Source organism: Salmo trutta, chromosome 39 (genome assembly GCF_901001165.1).
Source record: "Salmo trutta chromosome 39, fSalTru1.1, whole genome shotgun sequence".
NCBI classification, from domain to species: domain Eukaryota; kingdom Metazoa; phylum Chordata; class Actinopteri; order Salmoniformes; family Salmonidae; genus Salmo; species Salmo trutta.
In genome coordinates, this window is record NC_042995.1 from 20,301,528 (window position 1) to 20,323,874 (window position 22,347).

Consider the following 22,347-nt stretch of genomic DNA (forward strand, 5'->3'; position numbering starts at 1 on the left):
AGAAAAGGGAATGAGTCAGCTCCTTCTGTCAAACAAGTGTCTAAGCACAAGCAGGAACTAGTGAACCTGACACCTTCACAAGGCCTCGCCGTTTCACACGGTAGTATAGGATGCAACATTTCTGTCTGTCTTTAAATAGTGTATTTACAGTACTGTAGATATTTCTAGAAGGAGATGAGTTATCATAAATGACTCACTACAGCCTCCATGTAAATGATAACTAATGGCTTGCCTTTGCAGAGTAAATGCAGTCAGAAATATAATGCATCCACCACTGAATATTTAGAGGATTTTCTTGTAAATCAGAATATTTCACTATTTCCAAATATTTCCATGAATTAATTGATGTAGGCTTTAGTTATTGTGCTGGGAGGAAAGAAAACGTCCACCCCTCTGAAATGTAAGTAGGCTGCAAACAGACACAAATTCCCAGGGAGAAGTCACATTTTCTCAGGTTAGACTAAATAATGTATGCATACATTCACTTTGGCATGATGAAGCAATTTTAGCCTTTACAACCCAGGAGAGTACTCAGGAGGAACAAGGCCTAGCTTCCTGCATGGGTGAATAATTCAAACATTCAGGTGGAAGAGTCTCAGAATACTTCTGGTTACATAGAGGAAGAAGCAGAGGTTTCAATTGGCTAATACCTAGGAGAGTGTCCAATAAAATCTCACAAGATTTGCCTCTTCAAACAGATGTTAGAAGAATATATTTTTGTAAGAAGACAGATATTGACACAAGATAACGATTAACATCTGTGTCAATGACTAAAATAAACATGGTTTAGGAAATCTAATGTAAAAAAAAGAAGAAAAAAAGAAACGACAGGCGAGGAAAAACCCAAACGTGGCGAAATCTAAGGTGTTGAAATGAGAGAAGGTTTGGTTACCTCCCCACTCGGTCTGTCGGTCTGTCTGTCGCAGAGTGTCAGAAGTCAGAACCCAGATGAAGGTTAAAAATGGCATTCTGACTCAGTGTGTGTGTGTGTGTGTGTGTGTGTGTGTGTGTGTGTGTGTGTGTGTGTGTGTGTGTGTGTGTGTGTGTGTGTGTGTGTGTGTGTGTGTGTGTGTGTGTGTGTGTGTGTTTTTGTGTGTGTGTGTGTGTGTGTGTGTGTGTGTGTGTGTGTGTGTGTGTGTGTGTGTGTGTGTAAAAATGGCATTGTGAGTCAACACCCTGCTGGCTTCTTGTCAGGTTTCAATATGTGCCACAGGGAAATTTATACGCCTTCTCTCTCACAAATCTGTGATGACATGCTCAGGATCACCCCCGAATCACTGCTGCCTAGAAGTTGCTGGAGTTCAGGTTGCCTTTGGTGAAAGAAAATGCTTAAAAATACATTCATCCTGAGTGAAGAAAAATATATACAAAATAGAATTGAGGTGTTTCAGACATCAAACAAGATGGTGTCTGGCAGTTTTGATGTGGTACATGGTCTGGGGATGGATGGATGGACACCTAGTTGGTTTGTGCTCTCAACAGATGTAGGCCTCCATGACGGAACAGTGTGGGGGATTCGGCGACCAAAAGGGAGCACGTTAAAGGGTATGAAATGAAGGACATAGCTCACTATCTGAATCCCAGGACAGCTCAATCCTAGGTGAAGCCTATGGTTGCCAAAGTACACAATGAGCTGAGGTGTCCAACAAGCCTTCACAAGTGAGCTCACTAAGGAGAGGGAACACCTTTATTATTACAGTTTAAATCTTGAATAACAGCAACACTTGAATTATGGTTTCATTATTGTTTGAAACAATACAGAAACTAGAAAGGGAAGAGAAAAGGGGGGAGAAAGAGGGAGAGGACAAATGGAAAAAGAAAACAACGGTTACCCGGACTAGAGGAGGGATGTGTATGTCTGTTTATCTTTCTCCCTCATACTCAACACCCGACCGGCGCTCAATATTTACTGCCCTTGGTGGCCAAACAAAGAGAAGTATGTCGTCAGAAAGTAATAAAAATCAATAAAGCAGGAACCCCCCCACCTGGCCAAAGGGCCCCAGTGATAAGTTGTACATGTTGTAAGAGCTCGGATCATTTCCCACATCCAGGCAGCTAGGCCCTGGCTTCCTACGCCAAGCCAGAGCAGTGCGAGGAGAGTGGGGCCGCTGCAGCAAGGCCATCTGGGAGGGCCTGGAGCAACAAGGCTCATCCCACAGAGTTGTCTGGATGCCAGCTCCATTGCATCAGCGGCGGTACCGGAACGCAGGATCACACACTCTGCATGGAGCAGCAACTGGACACCTCTGACCCCGTTCCCTGAACCACCTCGCCGCTACGAACCTCGACCCCCAACCCAGTCACCACCTACTCAGCCTGGCAGGTCTGCATCGAACCTTCACAAAGTGTTAAAAAACTTCATAGGTCCCCGGGGATGAGTTCTTGCATGGCGGACGTGGTGGAGGTTGCCTTGGCTAATTTAATAGTCAGGTCTCCACACTCCTCCATGGTGGGTGACCTCCCTCCCTCCCTCCCTCCCACCACACACACACACACACACACACACACACACACACACACACACACACACACACACACACACACACACACACACACACACACACACACACACACACACACACACACCTACTCCTTCTCCCGGCTTAGGAGACAAGGCAACTGGCAACATGTGGCTAAACAACATAAAAAAGCTGATGTGTTCCAACAGCAGTTTTAAACTAAACCTTGAATCATTCAAATACTAGGCCTAGACAGCATGTATTTGACTGAAGATCAGAGGAACTTTGGCTCAACTCTTATCCAAGAGAGCCTGTTACTGTTCCTGTGTAACCACAACTAAGGGCAGGTGAGCAGTTGGATGCTCTTGTAGAAGACTGTCATATTTAACTGCTCAGTGGTCTGAGGATCCAGACTAATACATTGTGGGGGTGAGGTCTCTACTGCTGGGTTGGAAGCTTGGCTTGCTGTTCAGTCCTGGCATGCAATCGGTATTAAAAGCTAATTAGATGGGGAGCATCGCGCTCTCACAGAAGTTTGGTTGGAGCGTAAAACCTGTAAATTCAGATGGAAAAAAAGGTGTGATGGGTCTCAAAACGATGTCGCATACATTTTTAAAATAATTTTCATTATTTTCACTGCATCAGGGATAGCGTACACAGATGTTTCGGCTTCACAGCCTTCTTTAGTGTGTAGGTGCTAGGAAGTAAGCTTTATGCAACGTCTTTTTGAGTGCGGACCCCATCCCTCCTTTTTGTTTATGCAATCTGTAGACAGTCTTTAGAGGGCTGTTCTTTTTTCTAACAGGGGCTGCTTCCAAAATGGCACCCTATGCCCGATACGGCGGACTACAAAAGTAGTGTAGTAAAATAGGGAATAGGGTGCCATTTGGGATGTAGCGAGGGTTTGGCCGAGGATAAGCCACATTTGCCGAGTGAGATTCCTGGGATATGTTGGGCCCGCCCACACATACCCTCCTCATCATGAGTGGATATGCTCGGGGTCACAGATATGAACACGACCTCAATTCCGTGGGTCTCTGGAGCTAAGGACATAACAATGTAGGTGGACGTTGTTCTGTTGGAGCCAGAATATCTCCACAGTGGATTGTTGCTCCCCTGTGAACTGCATACAGTGTATTCTTGGTTCACTGTGAACTGTACATTATCAACATAAATGCTGTAGGGATTTGACGTCATTGGCTATTTACCGACCAGGGATTCTTTTTTGTTGTTGTCGTACACTTTTTGGTTACGAGCTAATTCCTTTCATCTTTCTTTACCTGAAGCTAGTAAACAACATGAGTCTCTTACAAGAAGACATGAACAGGGATTATTGAGCATGGTTGATAAATAAATGCATCGATAACTAGGTCTCTGGACTTTTTGGGTTGAAAAGAAGCAACAGAAGAAGAAAACAAGCAGAACATTTGTAATAAGCACTGAGGCTAAAATATATTTCCTCCAAGTGTTTCACATCCCATACAAATCTGCATTCATTAAGCCTTCCTCTGTCTTTTATCAGCTGCAGTGGGGAGAGAGGAAAAAAAAAGAGATTCAAGCATGATGTCTAATTACAGTCCCAAAAGGAGAGCTCCTCACTCCCCCACTCTCGCCCCGCCTCCCCTCCAACCTTCCCTTTCAGAGAGACAGAATATTTTGAGGACAAGGGCAGGCATTTTTGGAAATAAACATGACCCTTGTGAATTCTCCCAAGGAAAGGAGTGACTATTTGCTATTGGCTCGGAAGGGCCTCGGAGAGAATGAGAAAGAGGGAGAAAGGCTCTTGACGGTGACACCTCCCCTAGCAAAACGACAAGGGGCTTTATCAGACAGAGGTTGCCCGTGATAGCACTCAGGCTACGGAAGTGCCACTCACTGGCACTTAAAGCTGTGCCACTCCAGAGCCTCCATAACCCCTAAGAATAGCATAAAGTTCAGTTGATAAATGAGGAATTATAACACACCACAACTCCAGGCCTCCTTCCTTCTTGCAGGTTAGGATGGCAGAGGAGAGGGAGGGAAACAGGGTGAACAGAAGTTGTAAAAAGAAGCAAGAAGAGACTATTTGAAACTCTTCAATCTGATAAAGGATTATGACACAGATAATACATATATTCAACCTTATAAATATTTTAGCTTGGCTACTCCCTGGGCTTAATGTGCTGTACAGCGTCTAATTAAGCATGTATCTGATAGATGCCACTACATAATGATGTGCTGATGTCTAGGGGGTTGGCCAGGAAGAGAAGTATCCACTGAAAGGCATGATTTGTAATAATGATAGCCATGATAATGATGCTACTACTACTTCAATTAAAAGTACTTACGAGTACAGCTGCTACTACTTCGACCAGTACAACGGCTACACATACACATACATGCACGCAAACACACACGCACGCACGCAAAAACACACACACACCCACACACACACACACACACACACACACACACACACACACACACACACACACACACACACACACACACACACACACACACACACACACACACACACACACAGACCAAGTGATAGGCATTGATTTACATGGCTCAGTTACACTCTCTCCTCGATTAGGTAGAACTACCTTTTCAGCAGTTAAAGGGACAGTGTTATTTCAGTGCACCTAGTTGTGTAAATTTCCTGCTAAATTTTGCAGTAGTGAAACTGGTCAGAGTTCTGCTGATCAGGGCAGTTTGGCCTCCAGGACATGCTTGGCCAAGCACTATTTGAGCTGTGATACACTGACGCTGAGGACTAACACACACACACAAACACACACACACACACACACAGAGACAGACAGACAGACAGACACAGACACACACACACACAGACAGACACAAACACAGACAGACACAAACACAGACAGACACACACACACACACACACACACACACACACACACACACACACACACACACACACACACACACACACACACACACAAACACACACACAGACAGACAGACAGACGGACACAAACACAGACACACACAGACAGACCGACACAAACACTCTCCAACCAATGTCAGAATTCTAACACACACTTACACACACAAAACGGGAAGTGTCACGCTAGCAATAAAATATCTTGACTGAGCAGGACAGAAGTGTGAAGTCCTGTGCTACTAAGTCACTCTAATAACAAGGACCAATAGCTCACCGACCTAAAAATGTTTCCTTTTTTAGATAATGTATTTTTCAACTGTATGGGTCCTAATGTCATTGGTGAAAGCCCATAAAAGGCCTAACAATCACAATAAAGAAAGGAAACTTAGCATCGTTCTTACACAGGATCTAGAGACAATTTATAGTCCCTGATTACATACAAAAATCACCAATCGCTCTCTACTCTGGGGAAAATTCAAATGTGGGCCCACACTAGTTGATTCTTCTGAGCTTCCCTTTATTTAAGGGTCAACGGGGTTAGCAGGGTAACATTGAGAATGGCTTTTTCAATGCCCTTGGTTCAAAATGTTACCTATTGTCCCTTGGACTTCTGTTCTAGCTCCAGCATTAGCTCTGCCCTGGGTCAATTTAGACACTGTGGGAGAAAGAAATGCAAGCGAGACAACCTCAACCAACACCACTTCATTGCTCAATGATTTTTATATTTGATTCGTGTGCTAACCTGCTGATCGACGCAGATGAATACATGTAATTGTCATTTTGGAAGCGTTCCACTCCTCCGGCTACCTTTTAACTTCTCTAGGGTAGGGGGCAGTATTTTCACGGCCGGATGAAAAACGTACCCAAATTAAACGGCTTACTACTCGGGCCCAGGAACTAGAATATGCATTGTAGATTTGGATAGAAAACACTCTGACGTTTCTAAAACTGTTTGAATGGTGTCTGTGAGTATAACAGAACTCATATGGCAGGCAAAAACCTGAGAGAAATCTAACCAGGAAGTGGGAAGTCTGGTGCTTGTAGTCCTTTCAAGTCATTGCCTATCGAACACACAGTGACTTAGTGTTCATTTTTCACTTCCTAAGGCTTCCACTAGATGTCAACAGTCTTTAGAAAGTTGTTTGAGGTGTCTATGATGAACAGAGAGCAAACAGAGGAGGTTGGAAGTTGTTGACTCAGGAAAGCAAATTAGTTCATTGGCGCGCGTTCATGTGAGAGTTAGCTGTGTTCCAAAACGTTTTTCAAGACACTGGAATCGTCCGGTTGGAATATTATTGAAGTTCTAAGTTAAAAAGGCCCTAAAGATTGATGCTATACAACGTTTGAACGAATGTAAATATAACTTTTTTTTGACTTTTCGTCGTGAAAAACGTTTACCTAGCGTCCCACCTGCCCAAGAGAGGTTAAAAGTGAAGCCTATAGACTAGACTGGGTTAGTGCAAGTGATAGGCACAGCGATGGGGACTACACTATCCCCTCCGCTCAGGTAGACCGTACACACACTGGACTTTTTTTTTTAAACCACACCAGTGCATTACACTATTACACTCAGAGTGCAATGCCTGCAGTTTAATGCCCCGACCTCCCTCCCTCCCTCTACATCAGTGACCTGGTCTGTGTCTGACAGGCTCTGTCCTGCTCTTATTTCTCTGCAAACACGGCTGCCAAGTGCCCACGAAACAGGCCTAATGAGAACATCATTGTATTTACCTTAGATAAGGTGAGCTGCCTGAGCAGATAAAGCCAAGATAACACATTGTTTGAATGGAAAACGGATACGCGGTGTATATGTAGGTTCTTTGGCATTCGAAGCGTTCCTTGCGGCTCAATGTTTCACTGTACTCTATAGTTTTCAGAAATATATATATATAGCATATTAAATGTACTATCATTCTTTTTTCGTGGTGTAAAAAAAATGCATCTAGTACATATTGGCTAGGGTATAAACCGGTGAAATAAACAGTCAACAATTCAAATAAGGGTCAGTTAGCAGTAGTTTTAAAGCAGTGTTTGTCCATGCGTGTTTGAGACCTCATATCGCCTCTCGGTGTTCTAATTGCTAACTGATATTTCTCTACCAAGTGACCCAGTAACGCTCACACTGGAGGAAAGGTCATCGATGAGTCCTTTATTTTATCATCTCTGGCCGCCCGCAACACATCACCGCATTACTCCCTGGAGCGCTCTCTTCAGATTTAAGGCATCTCTCTATTTATCAGACGGGGATCCTTAAATGTGTCAACTATTGACCAAGGTTCAGCAGAAGGTCATAAATACATGGATGGACCTTGACAGATAGACAGATGGACACTTGGAGCGTCTCGCAGCTCAATAATAGAAATAGGATACATCCATCCATAGGCGAGGAACAAAGCTGAAGTTTGGCACGCTCCATGGAGGAAAAGGAGGTATCCACCGCTGTCAATTTTATGTATTTATACTTCCTGTTTCAAAGTATTTTGTCCCCCGGTGGCACCTATAGTGTTCCAGATGTGTGCCTCCTGCATGTGACCTGAGACAGCCCTGGAGCCAGGAGCTGGGGTAATTTCTCGCTCTCATTCTACACCGTCGATCGCGGCAGCTTTTTGAGGTGAAAGAAACTGACAGCATTAACTCTCCAGGGCAGAACTTTCCAGTCAAGTGGATCAGAGGACTGAAAAATCGCTTATGAATAGTCATTAGGCCTTCATTACAAACCCCTCACAACCCACTTCTTCCTGTGCAACACAATGCCTTTTGTCATCTTCACAAGGTGCATCATTTAATTGCCAATTGATTTTCTCCCCTATATGACAACATGTCACATAACAAAATGCAGCCCCAGCTTCCCTTAGGGGCAAGAAGGCAGTTGTTACTCTTGGCATCCTGGATGGCTGTTGAATAGTCTTTAAAGAAAAAATACAAATAACAGAAAGAAGAGGATGCTTCACTAAAAAAAGCTTAAAAAGCTTGCATAATATTTAGAAGGTGTAATATGTTCTAGGAGGACCAATGCTTGTTTATGTGTCTTTATGACCCCTTTTGAGTTTCAGTCTATTTTCAAGGCATAACCTTCAAGCTGTGTTGGCTTATGCTTTTGCATAGTGGGGGCAGACCATGTCTTGTGTTCGGAGACAGTAGAATGTACAAACATGTCCATTCACGAAGGAATATGCCCCTCTCGGTCCATGACACTAAGAGATGTGCCATACCTATTTGTCGCACGATAAATAAAGGACAAATGCCCTGATCGCAATGGAGGCAAGCTATCAAAAGATGTTCAGGTTAACATTTTGGTGACAATTTATCAGACAGCCTTTCAAATATATCTTTAAAACATCGCCCTTTTCTGCCATCCTGTCTTACCCTCCTCATGAGTGTACAAGATGGAAAGGGTATGATACTTCCCTCCTGATGCACAGTGTGTATAAACCTATTTGATATTGCAATTCTCAACATTCTTCTACATCTGCACTGTTATTGTTATAACCCTACTTGTGTCCTTTGCTAAAGAATTGGAGCGTGTGCGCTCCCTATTGTAATGACATACAGTATCCAAATCAACAGGGTTATCAGTCAGGTGCACTTCGCCCGGCTCTGCCTCCTGGGGACACCAGTATTGTGTCAGCCGGGCAAAATATTATAACGTCACCGTATTTACAGAACAATTTCATCTGCCTGCCTGCGCTGAACGGATTGAGTCTGAGCCTGCATGCGTTCGTCTTGCCTGCCTTCAAATGTGGGTAAATCAACACAGTTCCCCTTTGACACAAAATGCAGCGCGATTACCGAGTTGGTACAGCCTTAATAAGCTGAATAATGAGGGAATTTCAGAAATGCACAAGCGCCATTATAGCCCAACAATAAGAGCTAGGAGTGAGTAAACCAGCGCAGGGCAGAAGGTAGGCGTGGGGATATAATGAGGCCAGTGTTGTAAGTAATGCACTCTCCATTGTGCTACCATGTAAATGCTGCTACCCATTTCTTCTTCACATTCATACACACACAGCCCCGGATTTAAGCCAGTCTCAATCTGAGATTTCTTCTCTTTCTTCGAAGAATGGCACAGTGGTGTCCCTCATTCTTTTCTCTCTTTCTCTTCTCCTTCACCCTCTCTCGCTCTCTCTCTCTCTCTCATTTTTTTCTCTGTTTAGTGACAGGCAGTGACAGAAACTGGCACCTGTCTTGCTTCTTGAAAGCAAACATTAAAGCTCATAGGATGAGCTGCAGGTGTGTTACTGCCAGACTTGTAAACACGCCACTAATTACATATTTTCCCCACCAAATGACAATTAAGGTCAGTGAAATAATTGCAATCCTTTATAATCCTTGCTGGGAACGATAGGGACGGTTAGAAATTGACTTTCTGCTCCTACAGTGTTTGGACTTCTCTTCCTTTGTTGAGGTGTTCCTCCTTTCCCTGGTTTACTATCGTACCAAACACTGTCTGTGAAGCCCTGTGTCTCGTATACCTGACAACCCTCTTCTGATTTTACAGGAAGATGTAAACAATTACAACGGCATCATTATCGTCATTAATTACATTGACATTTCGCAAGACAATATTTGTCTTACCATTTGAAGTATGTGTCTACATGATACTGAATTATGTCACGCCTCTCACAAATCACGTCTTTGGCCGGCTCAGTCATTTTCTCATTGGCAAATGGTTGGAGGAGTGCAGCATTTCAGCTAAAACAATCTCAGTCTCTTCTACTCTACTGTCAAGAGGCAGGGGGCACTTTGTGAATAGACACATGCATCAAAAGAACTGCCAAATAATTCTGTTTTTATTAATAAGTCCCAAATATTGCTGTTGGACAAGGCCAGTAGAAGTGCCTTGGTCTGCACTTCTTCTTCTTCTGTCCTCTTCCAACAACATGTGTGTTATTGTAACACAACGCAGGTGCAGGATTTAACAACACACACTTGGTTGTCTTGACGAGGGCCATAAACTGTGCACGTCTATCAGGAGCGCTGTGCTTGTCTATTGAGACAAGCGTCCAGCCGTGCTTGAATATCTGTTACGGGTTTCTGGGCTTGGGCCTACGCCATCCAGGTGGATCACATTTAACAGCTAAGTTCCACCAATCCCTCATAAAGGAATGCAGAGATGGCCCTCTCTTGTCCATAGAATTCCATCGAACTCCGCGAGCCTGAAACGGATGATCAACCTTCCCTCCATGTTGGGTGTAAGGCAGATGCTTGCATATGGCATACCAAGGAAGCTTTATAGGAACCCTAATAGTACAGAGTAAAATGATAAGTTTGAAAACTGAGGCTTGATTCAATGCACTTTGTTTAAGTATCTCCGTTCCATTTGTTGATGCTAATCTTTGCAGTACTTTTTTTTACAAGCTGTTAATATTGATTGCTGCAGAGAGGATAGGAGGGAGGTGGTTCAATCCCAATAACAGCATTCCATTACGAAGACGCAACAAAGAACCGTGCAGTGTGCAGCATCTCTCACTCATATACCGTAAAGCTATGGTGTTTAGAATATTATCAAGTAGATACTGACTCAAATTGATTTGGGTAATGAATGCCTGCACCTTGAAATATAATAGCCACTTATAGTAATTACCTTGACAATTATCAAGGTCACCTAACAAAACAATGGCCGACATTTTGAGGACCCTAGCTGACACACATTTACTGGGACATCATGTTATCTTCCTATCTTTATATATTTAAAGTGATACGTGGGATTTATTTTTTATTTTTTTACAAATACATTGGTTTGTTTTCTAGTGTATGACAGAACTGTGGGTTGTATATGCTGTACCAATTCACTTAAATGAATCTTAGTTGTTTTAAATTGGGGAAATTATTGAACTATGAGAGAAACACATCAAATAAAATAAAAATCTATTTTATTTCTCTTTTTTTTCTTTCTTTTTTTGAAACTGTCCTTCACTCTGTTTCCTTCACCCAAGCCCTTGATGCATGTCAACGTGTCAGCCAAATTGGGATGACAACAAGTGAACTGTCACTCAGAGCACTTCAGCTTGCCCACTCCCAGATATCGAAACCTATTTGTATCAAATCAAACATATTCATATAAAATTGTGTACACGCTTGAAGAACACTGCCCCGTTTTAGTATACAGAAAGAAAAAAACAGCTGAGTCTGACATCTCTTTTATGACACGTTCAGGCTCGGAATTCAGTATTCAGCACTAGGGCAACACTCCATACTCCGGATTCAAAATGTCAATATGAAACATAAACCAGCCTTTACTAATAAGCAACTTTTTACAGACTAGAATTAACTTGCTTTGTTAGGAAAACCACACAGCTAGCCAAGTGAGCTAGCCAATGGTTTTCCCAATGCAGTGCTGGAGTAGAGTATTACTCCCACTATCTTTTTAAGGATCATTTGACCATCAAACAATGTTGGAGTGGGTTTCCTTTCAGACACAAAGCCCAGTAATAAACGCTTGGCCTTTGTCTCACATACGCTCGGCTAGAAAGATGACCTCAGCTTCAAAACAATAAAGGCCCTGTAATACACTCTCCAGAGGCCTGTTGCACTAACTTTATTTCACTTCAATACAATTTCTGAGAACGAAAAAAAAGGAAATACGTTGGACCTTATCAAGTCCTGCTCTATCACAAAGTGTGTCAAATCTGACATCAGGGCATACCAGTCGGTGAGGCTACAACAAACTGGGACTATAATAGGAGTGTAATGAGTTTCAGTGTGTGTGTGTGTGTGTAAGAGCGAGAGAGAGAGAGAGAGATCAACATAGAGAGGGCGTGACTGTGCATTTGGTGTGTGGTGGTATAGTGGTATTGAGGGGTGAAGCGGGGGGCACCCTGAACAGCTAAGAGGATCAAATATCTAAGCAAAACAAAGGCTGTGTCACAGGGGCGTTCAAGTCACAAGCTCTCTCACTCCTACAACAGACCCCCCCCCCCCCCCCCCCCCAAACGTCTAGTCCCGTTGCCCCGACAGCGCCGGTCACAAAGAGACCCCAGATATTACAAAGAACAAAACAGGGGACAGATGTAGGTATTGTTATGCAGAGTATCTTCCTCTTCCCCCAGGGCTGACCATTTCCACTAAACGTCAACAGTGAAAAACTCTGATCTCTGCAATCTATACCACTAAAAAGAACAACAAAATACCTTGCGTTTCCTTTTTGACTTGGGCCTGTTTAGCAGTCTACACTCTAGATCAAGCTGACCCACTTTCTATTTCTGCACTTGCTAAATGCTTATTTTTGTCTTGGCCTTACCCTAGGCTGATGGAGTCCCCCCCCCCCCCCCCCCCCCCCCCCCCCCCCCACCCACCCACCTCTCTCTTCATGGTCATCTCGTAGGATCTGACCCGTGCCTGAAGTGACCTGAGATGAAGCTGTGTATTATTACAGCTGGGAGCCCAGCGAGACTCAATGAGACTCAGGGATAGGATGAGCCCTGATTTATTAAGACCAGATGGGCGTCGTCCACCGTCCACGCATTGCAAACAACAGATATAGAAAGGCTGTGTCTACATTCCCGGAGTAACACTCACATTGGATGATTTGATTTGATTGTGCTCCTCTATAGTAGTCAGAGCTGGACAAACATTGTCTTCCCTATTATCTTACTCCCTAAAACCTTTGATCCATCTTTAACAATAAGGGAATATTACTTACAGTCAATCTTCCGATAGATATTTTCAAAAAGCTTACAAATATTGTCCAAGCAAAAGGTTTCCTTTAAACCTGAGGTGCCTTATGGCATTACCGTAGATAGGTTCAACCTGCTAGGGTTCAACCTGACCTGACTGTTGTGGGTCTGTAAGTAAAGCTCTCTTAAATTAGACATGACTCTATCTAATTGTTGAATGTCATGCGGTCCAAGCCACAGTGTAAATCCTACCCCAGTCTAGACAGAATTCTTGACAGTCCTACACTAATGTCTGTCGCAGTCAGATGGGGTAAATGCAGAATGGCAAGGTAATTTGACATAAGGCACTTCTCCCAGCCAGTAATATAATGTGTCAGCAGAAGCAGCTTTTTAAAGGAATCAATTAAGTTTTAAAAAGGTGTTCCTGGCTGGCCAGGGTGAGGAGGGTTATTATTCTGGAGGGTTGAAGGGGGTGGGTGGGGGCTAGTGGGTGGTTGGGTGGATTCTCTGGAGGCAGAGCAGACCTCTGTCTTTCAGTGGCAGTGGTCTCCCAGCCCTCATCCTCCTCCTCACACAGCATGGTTTATTTCCTGCTCACGCTGTGGCCTTAAACTGCTACCTTCTCGTTATAAATCTTCTCAGGTTTCACCTCCAAGTGTCTGTGCTCCTGATCTCTGACTGGCGTTCCTAGCAGCTATGTATGACTCCGCGCCTGGAGGGCACTGATGAACTGCCCCCTTCTGCCCTTGCTCTGTCACACCCAGTTTAAGATGAGCTATCAATTTTCAAAGGGCTGCTGCGATTGGTTCGGAGGGGGGCTTTGGGATTGGGGTGCAGCGGTAGAGGGGGTAACAGGGAAAATCTGGACTTCTGGCTTCTGACTCTGGGGAGGTTAAATGGGATAAAGTGGATTCATAACAGTTGGGTTCTGTTGGACTTTTTATAAAGCCCTCCGTCTTCGTTACATATGAGGTAAACCTAACCACTGTTGGATTTCAATTGGTTACAACATGTAGCCTTCCCTATCAAAGAGGTAGACAGGAAAAAGGTGCCTCTACACCTAACATAGGCTATAACTGTTGTCTTCGGGCTTGGTTCTTACAAACACCTTAGCAAGCAATCACGTTGTCTTAAAGTTTTCCCTGTTTGATGTACTCATAAACAGGAGTCTTTTTTTCAAAGATAGTCTACTGCTTCAGTGAGTGTAGACAATGTGTGTTGTACTCAGCAAAATAGCCATTGCTTCTTGAGCCTTAACCCCCTGTCTGTCTGTCTGTCTGTCTGTCTGTCTGTCCGTCCCCCCCTCTCCCAGTGCTTGCTAAGCAACATGGATACACATCAACCAAAAGAGGAACAGGCTAAACACATAACTCTTATTTATGCCGTTCAATTCAGCCTCAGAAATTCCGCAATTCATTTTCATGATCAATTACAAAACCTGAAGGCATCTGTAAAGCATTTTGTGTGACGGCACACACACACACATACACATACACACACACCTACACTGACTAGCTGTTCATAGTGTTTGCCTAGTGTTCCTGCAGGAATACATTCAACTGCCTAATTTCTTTTATGACATTTGTTTTGTGTTTTCCCCAGAGAGTTTGAGAGACACCTAGATGTTTGGTAATTACTGCAGGATTTCTGTTTGGTAGAGACTAGTGAGTTTTGAGAGACACCTGCATGTTAGGTAATTACTGCAGGGTTTCTGTTTGATTTAGACTGATGAGTTTTGAGAGACCTATATGTTTGGTAATTACTGCAGGATTTCTGTTTGGTTGAGACTGGTGAGTTTTGAGAGACTGCTCAGGAAGTAGGCCAAATATTTTGGAACGAGAATGAGGTAAAAGCAAGGAAAGGAAGAGGTGAGGGAGCCAGGTACCAAGCTCCTAAGACTTGACCTTCTACATTAATAACATACTTTTAATGTAAATATATATATTTATTGGCTAATGTCAGCATTATTCAGTGCTTTATTTGAGATATTCAAATAAGCGAAACTCCCCTGCTTATGTGTTTTTTAGACATTACTTCTCATAACAGGATAGATTTTATAAATCATTACTTGGTTCTCTAGGGAATATTCTGCATTCAGAAAGGCTGGTCTGAACAGTTTCTTTCTCATGGACAGGAAAATTCATTTCAATATATTTATCTTCATGAATACATTTTTGTAGTGGAAAAATAATACAAAACCACAAAAGTGTGTTGGGGGATGAATAACCCAGATGCATGATGGTAGTTGGAAGCTCCACAAAACATTAGAAAGGGAAATTGCACACAGCAGGAAGAAAAATCATTGTGTTACCCCAGGTGAAAAATATTGTTGCTTTGCTTAAAAGTGCATGCAAGGCAAAGGCAAGCTACATTATGAGAATGTTTAAATATTAATTATTCTGTTGGGTAGAAATGATGATCGAGCCACAGTGTCAACTACTTTATTGTTCTTCCAGAAGCAAGAGGAACTCCTTTCTGTGAAACGTGATCCTGTATTGTTTCACCATCTTGCCAAACAAACCAATGTTTTTACTGTTCTGCGGTTTTACTGTTTATACAGATTTTGAGTTATTTTAGGACTAATGGTACTTGCATTAATTTTCTTCCTTTTTATGTATCTATAAATGTCTCAATGCTTTTAGCAGGACTACTGCATAATGTATATAGGAGAATGTGTGCAATCTTGTATTTGGCACAACGGCTTTAGAACTTCTTCCAGGTGTTTCGGACAAATGACTCTACACAGAATCTGACATCTTCATTTAAAAGAATTTGGAAGGCAAATTAGAATTGATCTCAGTTGTCAATACTTACAGGTACCAGTCAATACCTAAGTCAGATACATTCATATTCCCTTTCAACATAGTTCTGAATTGACTTCAGAGTAATTCATGTGAATAGTGTCACTCCTTTTACCTTTTGTAAGGATGCTAGTACGAAAGGCTTTCTGCTATCTTTTGTCAGAAAGGCAATACAAATAGACTCAAATACATAGGGCTTGCCCAACAAAGCCCAGTATTATTTCTGAGGATCTTTTCTGGCTCTCAGGTAAATCAGAGAAAGCTGCTAGTTTCCCCTCTGTATGTCAGAGAGAGATTCAAAGCCGCTGGCTTAAAGATAGGTATTAAGGCTGTAAGATCTAAAACACTTTGGGAGCCTTCAGAGTGAAATGGATAAAGATACAGAGGGCTGAGGGCAGAGACTTGAGGGAGAGAAAGAGAGGGGGGAATAGAGAGAGAGAGAGAGAGGTGGGGGAGTGGTGGAGAAGAGCTAGAGAAAGAGAGAGAAGAGGCCCCGGATTCAGCTCTCTGAGACTCCTCGCTCCTTGCTGTCACTCATGGCTGCCCTGCCAGTATTCCCCACCTGAGACGGATTGCGATGCATGTTCGAGTCACTCATGCACAAGAAGCAATACACAAGTTCGGTGTAAAGCCACTTTAAAAGCTCATCAGGCGCATACTTTGCTTGTAGGAAATACCTTATTCATGACGGAGGGAGCCGTAGCCTAGGTAATTACTTGAATCAAGGTGGCCTCGGAAATGTTTAAATCTACAAGGACGTGCAGGAGCATGAATAATGCAAAATAATTTGCATCTAAATTTTTTAAGTGTGCTTTATTCGAAAACTAAAATGCGGCTTCGATTAAAGTTTGATGAGTGGAAGCTGAGAGCTCTGTGCATGCTGGGAAAAGCTCCTTACTGGTAGAAATGATTTAGAATGGTGGTAAAGGGGAAGGGAGAGGAGAAGAGGAAATGGGGGAGAGAATAAAGGCCAGAAGAAGAAACTGCCAATAAATGATCATTAAGGTAGAAGAGCATTAGTGCGTCAGCGAGGGTGTATTGTATTGAGAGAGGCAATACGCTGCCTTGTAAGAAAAGTTTTCAGACAAGATGGTTGTAACCACATACAGTACATACAACCACACAAAGGAGAATACAGTATGAAGCTGTGTATTACTCTTCCACATAATAATACATTTTTCTTAAAGATGACATAGTGAGAGCTATTTGTTTTCTATGTAGATGCATGTCATATTCAAATATCTAGGGGTGTATATTTTCTTTAAAAAAAAAATCATGCACACTTTCATTGCATGAAAGGAAGTGCACAAAAGTTGACAGTTTGCCTTCTGTTTGTTTCACAAAGTACAGTTACAACAAAAACCACTTCGCAGTGCTTACCTGCTTCTTGACGAACGCACACCACAGCAAATTGGACAGCACCGAGAAGAAAAGAAGAAAGAAAACATTGACTAATTTAGTGTCTTAGGTCATGTTATTGAGACAAAAATCATGAACACTTTCCTTTAGAAATAAGGGAAAAACTGATGCTACACAATATTGTACTGACTACAGTGATACAGAAAGGCACACAACAAGAGATAGTCATTGCAGGCTATGTAGTAAGGTCATGATAGGTGATGATGCCATACAGGTCTAAAGAGACGTTGTACATTTGGCTAATTCCTTACAATGACCTCTTAGCTTTGTCAAATGAGCATGGCACTTGGAAGAGCAAGTGTGAGATATTTCCGATATTATTCCTTAATAGTAAGTGTGAGTAATTGTTTTGTCATAGACACTATTTGATGTGATATAGTCATTTGTTGTTCTATAGATAGATTTAATGGGTAAATGCAGAAAATACCATCTCTTCATAACTCCTTCTGGGCCACAGCACATATATACTGTAAGTAACATGTTAATTACTGCTGTCTGGTACTCCTGTTTAATTTGCATTTAACCTAGATTTAGTGTCAAACAGGAGTCCCTGTTTACAGCCTAGTGTTCACATTTCACAGTCTCTCGTTTCATCCAACGTCCTCAATCTGGCTTGGCAGTCACTATTGAATCTACTGAGACTGAAAAAGGAGACCAGGGCCTTATTTCTGATCTTAGGTCCCAGTGTGATCCTTACACTAAATAGCATCTTAAAAGAAACAACCTGAACCGAGGCAATATTCTCCCCTCTATCCATCCATCCACACGCCCACCCAACCAACACACACACACACAAATCAGCACACACACCCCTCCTTTTGTTAAAACAAACCATATATCACCAACTTTTTTTTCCTTCCTGCCTGCATTGCATTAGCCAGCCAGACTAAAGAAGGGGGACTATTTTTAACGTGGGCAGTCCAGAAACAAAGGCCTCTCCTGAGGCAGACCCCCTGCCTAGTGGGTCACCTAGCTCTCTGCGACACTGCTTCTTTTCCCACGCTAACCTCAGGGCTCATTTGCATCGTGCTGGCTGTTGGGACGATTATGTTCAGGTGAGCTGGTTTGTATGGGGCCGGGGCCATAACATATGACAGGCACAGGGGCTTGGGGCCTGGAGGCCTGCCGCCTACCCCCTGATCCTGTCCTTAATTGCGACTGACTGGCACCAGACACAATCACCCTCTTGATTCAGCAAATTGTCCTCAGAGTAGCTTGTGGTGACCCCGACCTGCGCAAATCATCTCACAGCAGCTGGCCGAGGTAAACAAGGAGTAATCTCAATTCACCCAGGACAAAAGAGAGGGCTTATATATGATATTTTTTTCCCTATTCTATAAGTAACGGGTCCTCCTTTATATAACGACAGCGCCAAAAGATCACAGCTCAGTGAATCCAACTGTATTTGTCATATTGCAATGTAGGTAGTGATGTTGACACCTATACAAATATACAAATATCCTCATTCGTTGAAAACCAAACCAATCTAATACAACTACTATTTGAGATGTTACATACTAGACGAGACAAGGGGAAAGGTCCTAAAGTAGCCAGCGTGTGTGTATAGTGCACGTGTATTTCTCGAATATAATTGTCAGCATCTGGGGCCTGTCCCTCCCAGTCTCGCAGAGTGCCAACAACGTCAGACAGGACAGGGTTCTGTGTTCACAGAGGAGTGTAATTATCATGTTTTCCGAAAGGGAGGATGGAGGATGTAATCTCAGGCTTCCGATTAAAGGGGGAAGAATAGAAGTGAGCAAGTGAAGGCTCCCTTACAAGTGTGTTTACAGGGAGACACACCTTTCACAACCGTAACACTTCCACTGACCACTGACCAAGGAGATTACACTTAGCAAGAAGGGCAGGTTAGTTAGCATTTAGCCAGAGGCGGAAGTTGGACTCACACTGTGAATAAACATGGTAGCCAACTGATAATAGATTCCAAATACAAGGTACTACAATGGGCACTTCAATGGGATCCGTTGAATATGCTGCTGTGGTATGTTTTTGTATTGGCGATGCTAAATCTATGATACCCGTAGTTACCTTGTAAGGGAGTGCAGCTTTGCTTCAACAAGATGGGGGGAGAAGAAGAAAAAAAACCTGGATAACTGTCAACATTGCCCCTGCAAGGTTTACATTCTGTCAGTGTGTCAAGCTACCTTCATTTCCCTCTCCTCCCAGAGAACTGACCATTTGAACCCGCCCAGAGAAACAGCTCCAACACATTTCAGACGCAACATCTCCTGTGACAGAATACATATTTTTTTTAGACACCCTTTATTCACTCAGTCCAAGAAAGAAAGAAAAAATCAGCATGAAGAATCGAGCACACTACATTTGTCCCCAGAACATCGGCCTATCAGTCATGCCGTTTTATCAACGGTAGATTTGGAATTAAGTTGAATTTCAAGACGTTATACCATCCCTACCCACTTTCGAACAACTGCTATTCTCAAACTTCCCCCACAAGTATATCATTTTCTACCGTTTTGTCAGTTTCGTGTCCTTTTCCCTAGATTAACCTGCGATTGTGATCTGTATTCACGCTTCCAGAGAGGTTGGCATTGTGGGGAAAGTGATGTTTATCTCTGGAAGATGTGCTAACACAGAGCATGACCAACAATGAGATGGGAAATACAAAAAGGCAAAGTGTAAGAAATGACAGATAAAACTCCATGAATTGTTGGGGGACGTTCCTCTTCCTCACTTTCTTTCTTCTGAACAGCTTTTCTTGTTTCACTTTGCCTCAGCTTCTATAGTGACATGAATGCTGCTTGTCTCTGATTGGATGAAAAGAGAAAACAACAACAAACGCAGCCCATTTAACCCGTATGCATCACCATGGCTACATCACATGATAACTCCACAGACACAAGGTTGACTGGATGAAAGCTGAAACTTCAGAGCCAAATCATCCATTTTAGTAGCATGGATGATCAAATAGCACTAATAAAGATCCGTAATGATGAAACAGAAGAGAACATTTCTTGGAGGCCTCATTTGGTAAATAAATTAGCTGAAAGAACTGTGCAAAAGTTTTTTAAAAATGGTCTTTCAAGCTCTTCTAAACACGCCCGGGCTGAGTTACGCATCACCGAGGCTATAATCTTCACTCAATCTCAGAAAATTACCCCCATCCTCCTCCTTCCTCCCACTTCCACCCAAAAAAACCCTTATCAGCAGATACTCCCCTTCACTTTATTTCATTTATGAATTACAAGAAAGATGCTATTATATATTATTAATTTTGGTGCTGTTCTTTGGCTCTGGCTTCATTCGGCGGTGAGCTGCGGATGTCGGAGCGGTGTAATTATGTTCTAGCCGGGCAGCCATCCGTTTCCTTTCAAAAATTTACAGGATTCTTAATCACGTTGCTCATTTGGGTGCACAGTAGCGAGGATGGCGCAACACAAACAGGGCACGTCTGTTTACACAGAAACACCTGCTTAGCATTGATAGCAGATGTCAGTCAGTGAACAGAACAAAAAAGGAGGAAAATGGAATTAAAAAGGCAAGCATCACCAACTTCTTATTATTTACTTTAATGCGAAAATGAACTACTATAATGGTGGATAGAGAGGAGGGAGAGGAGGGAGAGGAGGGAGAGGAGAGAGAGAGGGGAGGGAGAGGAGAGAGAGGAGAGAGAGAGGGGAGGGAGAGGAGAGAGAGAAGAGAGGAGAGGGAGGAGAGAGAGGAGGGAGCGTATTACAAACGCCAAGACCCATAATTATGCCTAGTTTTTTTTTCATCTCTGATTTATTTCTCTTTTTCCTCTGGTTTTCACCCACCTGCATGGAATGAGAGCAGGCAAGCCAGCATCTTAGACATGATGACATTTGGAACCCGTTTTTAACCTTTCTTTTCCGGTTAAGAAAACATCTATGGCCTTATATTTCGGTCCGTTTGCATCAGTCTTTACTGCATTATTCATTAGTATTTTAGCGGGTTGGGTAATTAAATCTCTCCTAGCTGGGATGCTGTTTGTTCATTTGTATTTAAATTAAATGGGAATATTTTTGTGATGAAAATGCAGAATGCTGTTAATCAACTTTCCTCACCTTATAAATGGATGACTATGGGCGAGCAAGCTTTGAAAATACTTTATTGTTCTTGCCGGTCTCACTAAATGGCTTCTTCTTAAGAATAATATTCACAAGTCAACTACTGCATTGACAAACATATTTCATTGGATGAATGTGCTCGGCCAGGGATATTGGATCCCATGGTGATCTGGCTTCCCCCCACCCTATAGTAAAATATCAACAACAAAATGGCCACTGAGGACCTTTGTGACACACTGAGAGACACAGAGACAAAGATACAAATAGCGGAGACACTGTGCCTTTAAAGCCCATCTGGCCTGGAGACGTAATAAAATTGACGTATTGATTCCTTTGAATTTACGAATGCCTGTTTCATAAACTCCATTTCCAAAGCCTAGCCCTCTTTAGAGCGCTGTCATTTTCCCCCCAAATGGATCAATTATGTGCCCACGTAATCCCGTTACCTGTGAAATCCACGCATACTTCCCCCATTTGCGGCGGTTCCCAGGCGGACAGACTCACATTAAGCGCACATAAACAAACTAGAGGTTTTCCCTGATATTAGGGATTGTTTTCTCACTGTATTTACGCACCGAAGAAGAGTTATTCCCTTAGGGTTTAGGAGAATATCAGAAAGAAACTCTCTCCCTCTTCTCTTTACATATGAGTAAGGGAGGCATACCCACCTTAATACATCCTATTCGATATCCCCTCCTCGCTTACCCTGCCTTGCTGCCCACCTAGGAAAAACTGAATTCAATAATAATGTCTCATCTTTATCTGCTCACAACAAGTTCATGCTAATCTATGACACAGCAAATAATACATCCAATAAACTGATAGGGATTTTTGGGCTCAATCACACCATACAATTTCCTCAATATATTTCCGCTATACCCTCTAAACATTTAACATCTATCTTTTTTGAACATTGAAAAGCGACGACACTGTATTCCTTTGCATCCATTTTCACACCCGCTGTGTCCCAGACACCTTCCACGAGGAGTGAAGTGATAGCTTATACGGTACCTCCAGAAACACAGCATGTTTATGGGTTTCTACCTTCTCTGGATCGCATCGAAAACAAAAGGTGGGAAACCAAGGTTTTAAAAT

At 42.8% G+C, this 22,347-nt stretch overlaps 1 protein-coding gene across 5 annotated transcripts in view; it reads right to left on the bottom strand.

Moving 5' to 3' along the window:
* Positions 1-22,347, bottom strand: part of LOC115179757 (zinc finger E-box-binding homeobox 2-like) — a 78,324-nt gene that overhangs the window by 39,272 nt on the left and 16,705 nt on the right. For 2 of the 5 annotated variants that reach the window (XM_029741486.1, XM_029741483.1), the window contains exon 3: positions 17,150-17,155. The exons of the other annotated variants lie outside the window; for them this stretch is intronic. In XM_029741486.1, coding sequence (XP_029597346.1) covers positions 17,150-17,155 — 6 coding nt within the window. The remainder of the gene's footprint in view (positions 1-17,149; positions 17,156-22,347) is intronic. 5 annotated transcript variants of the gene reach the window in all.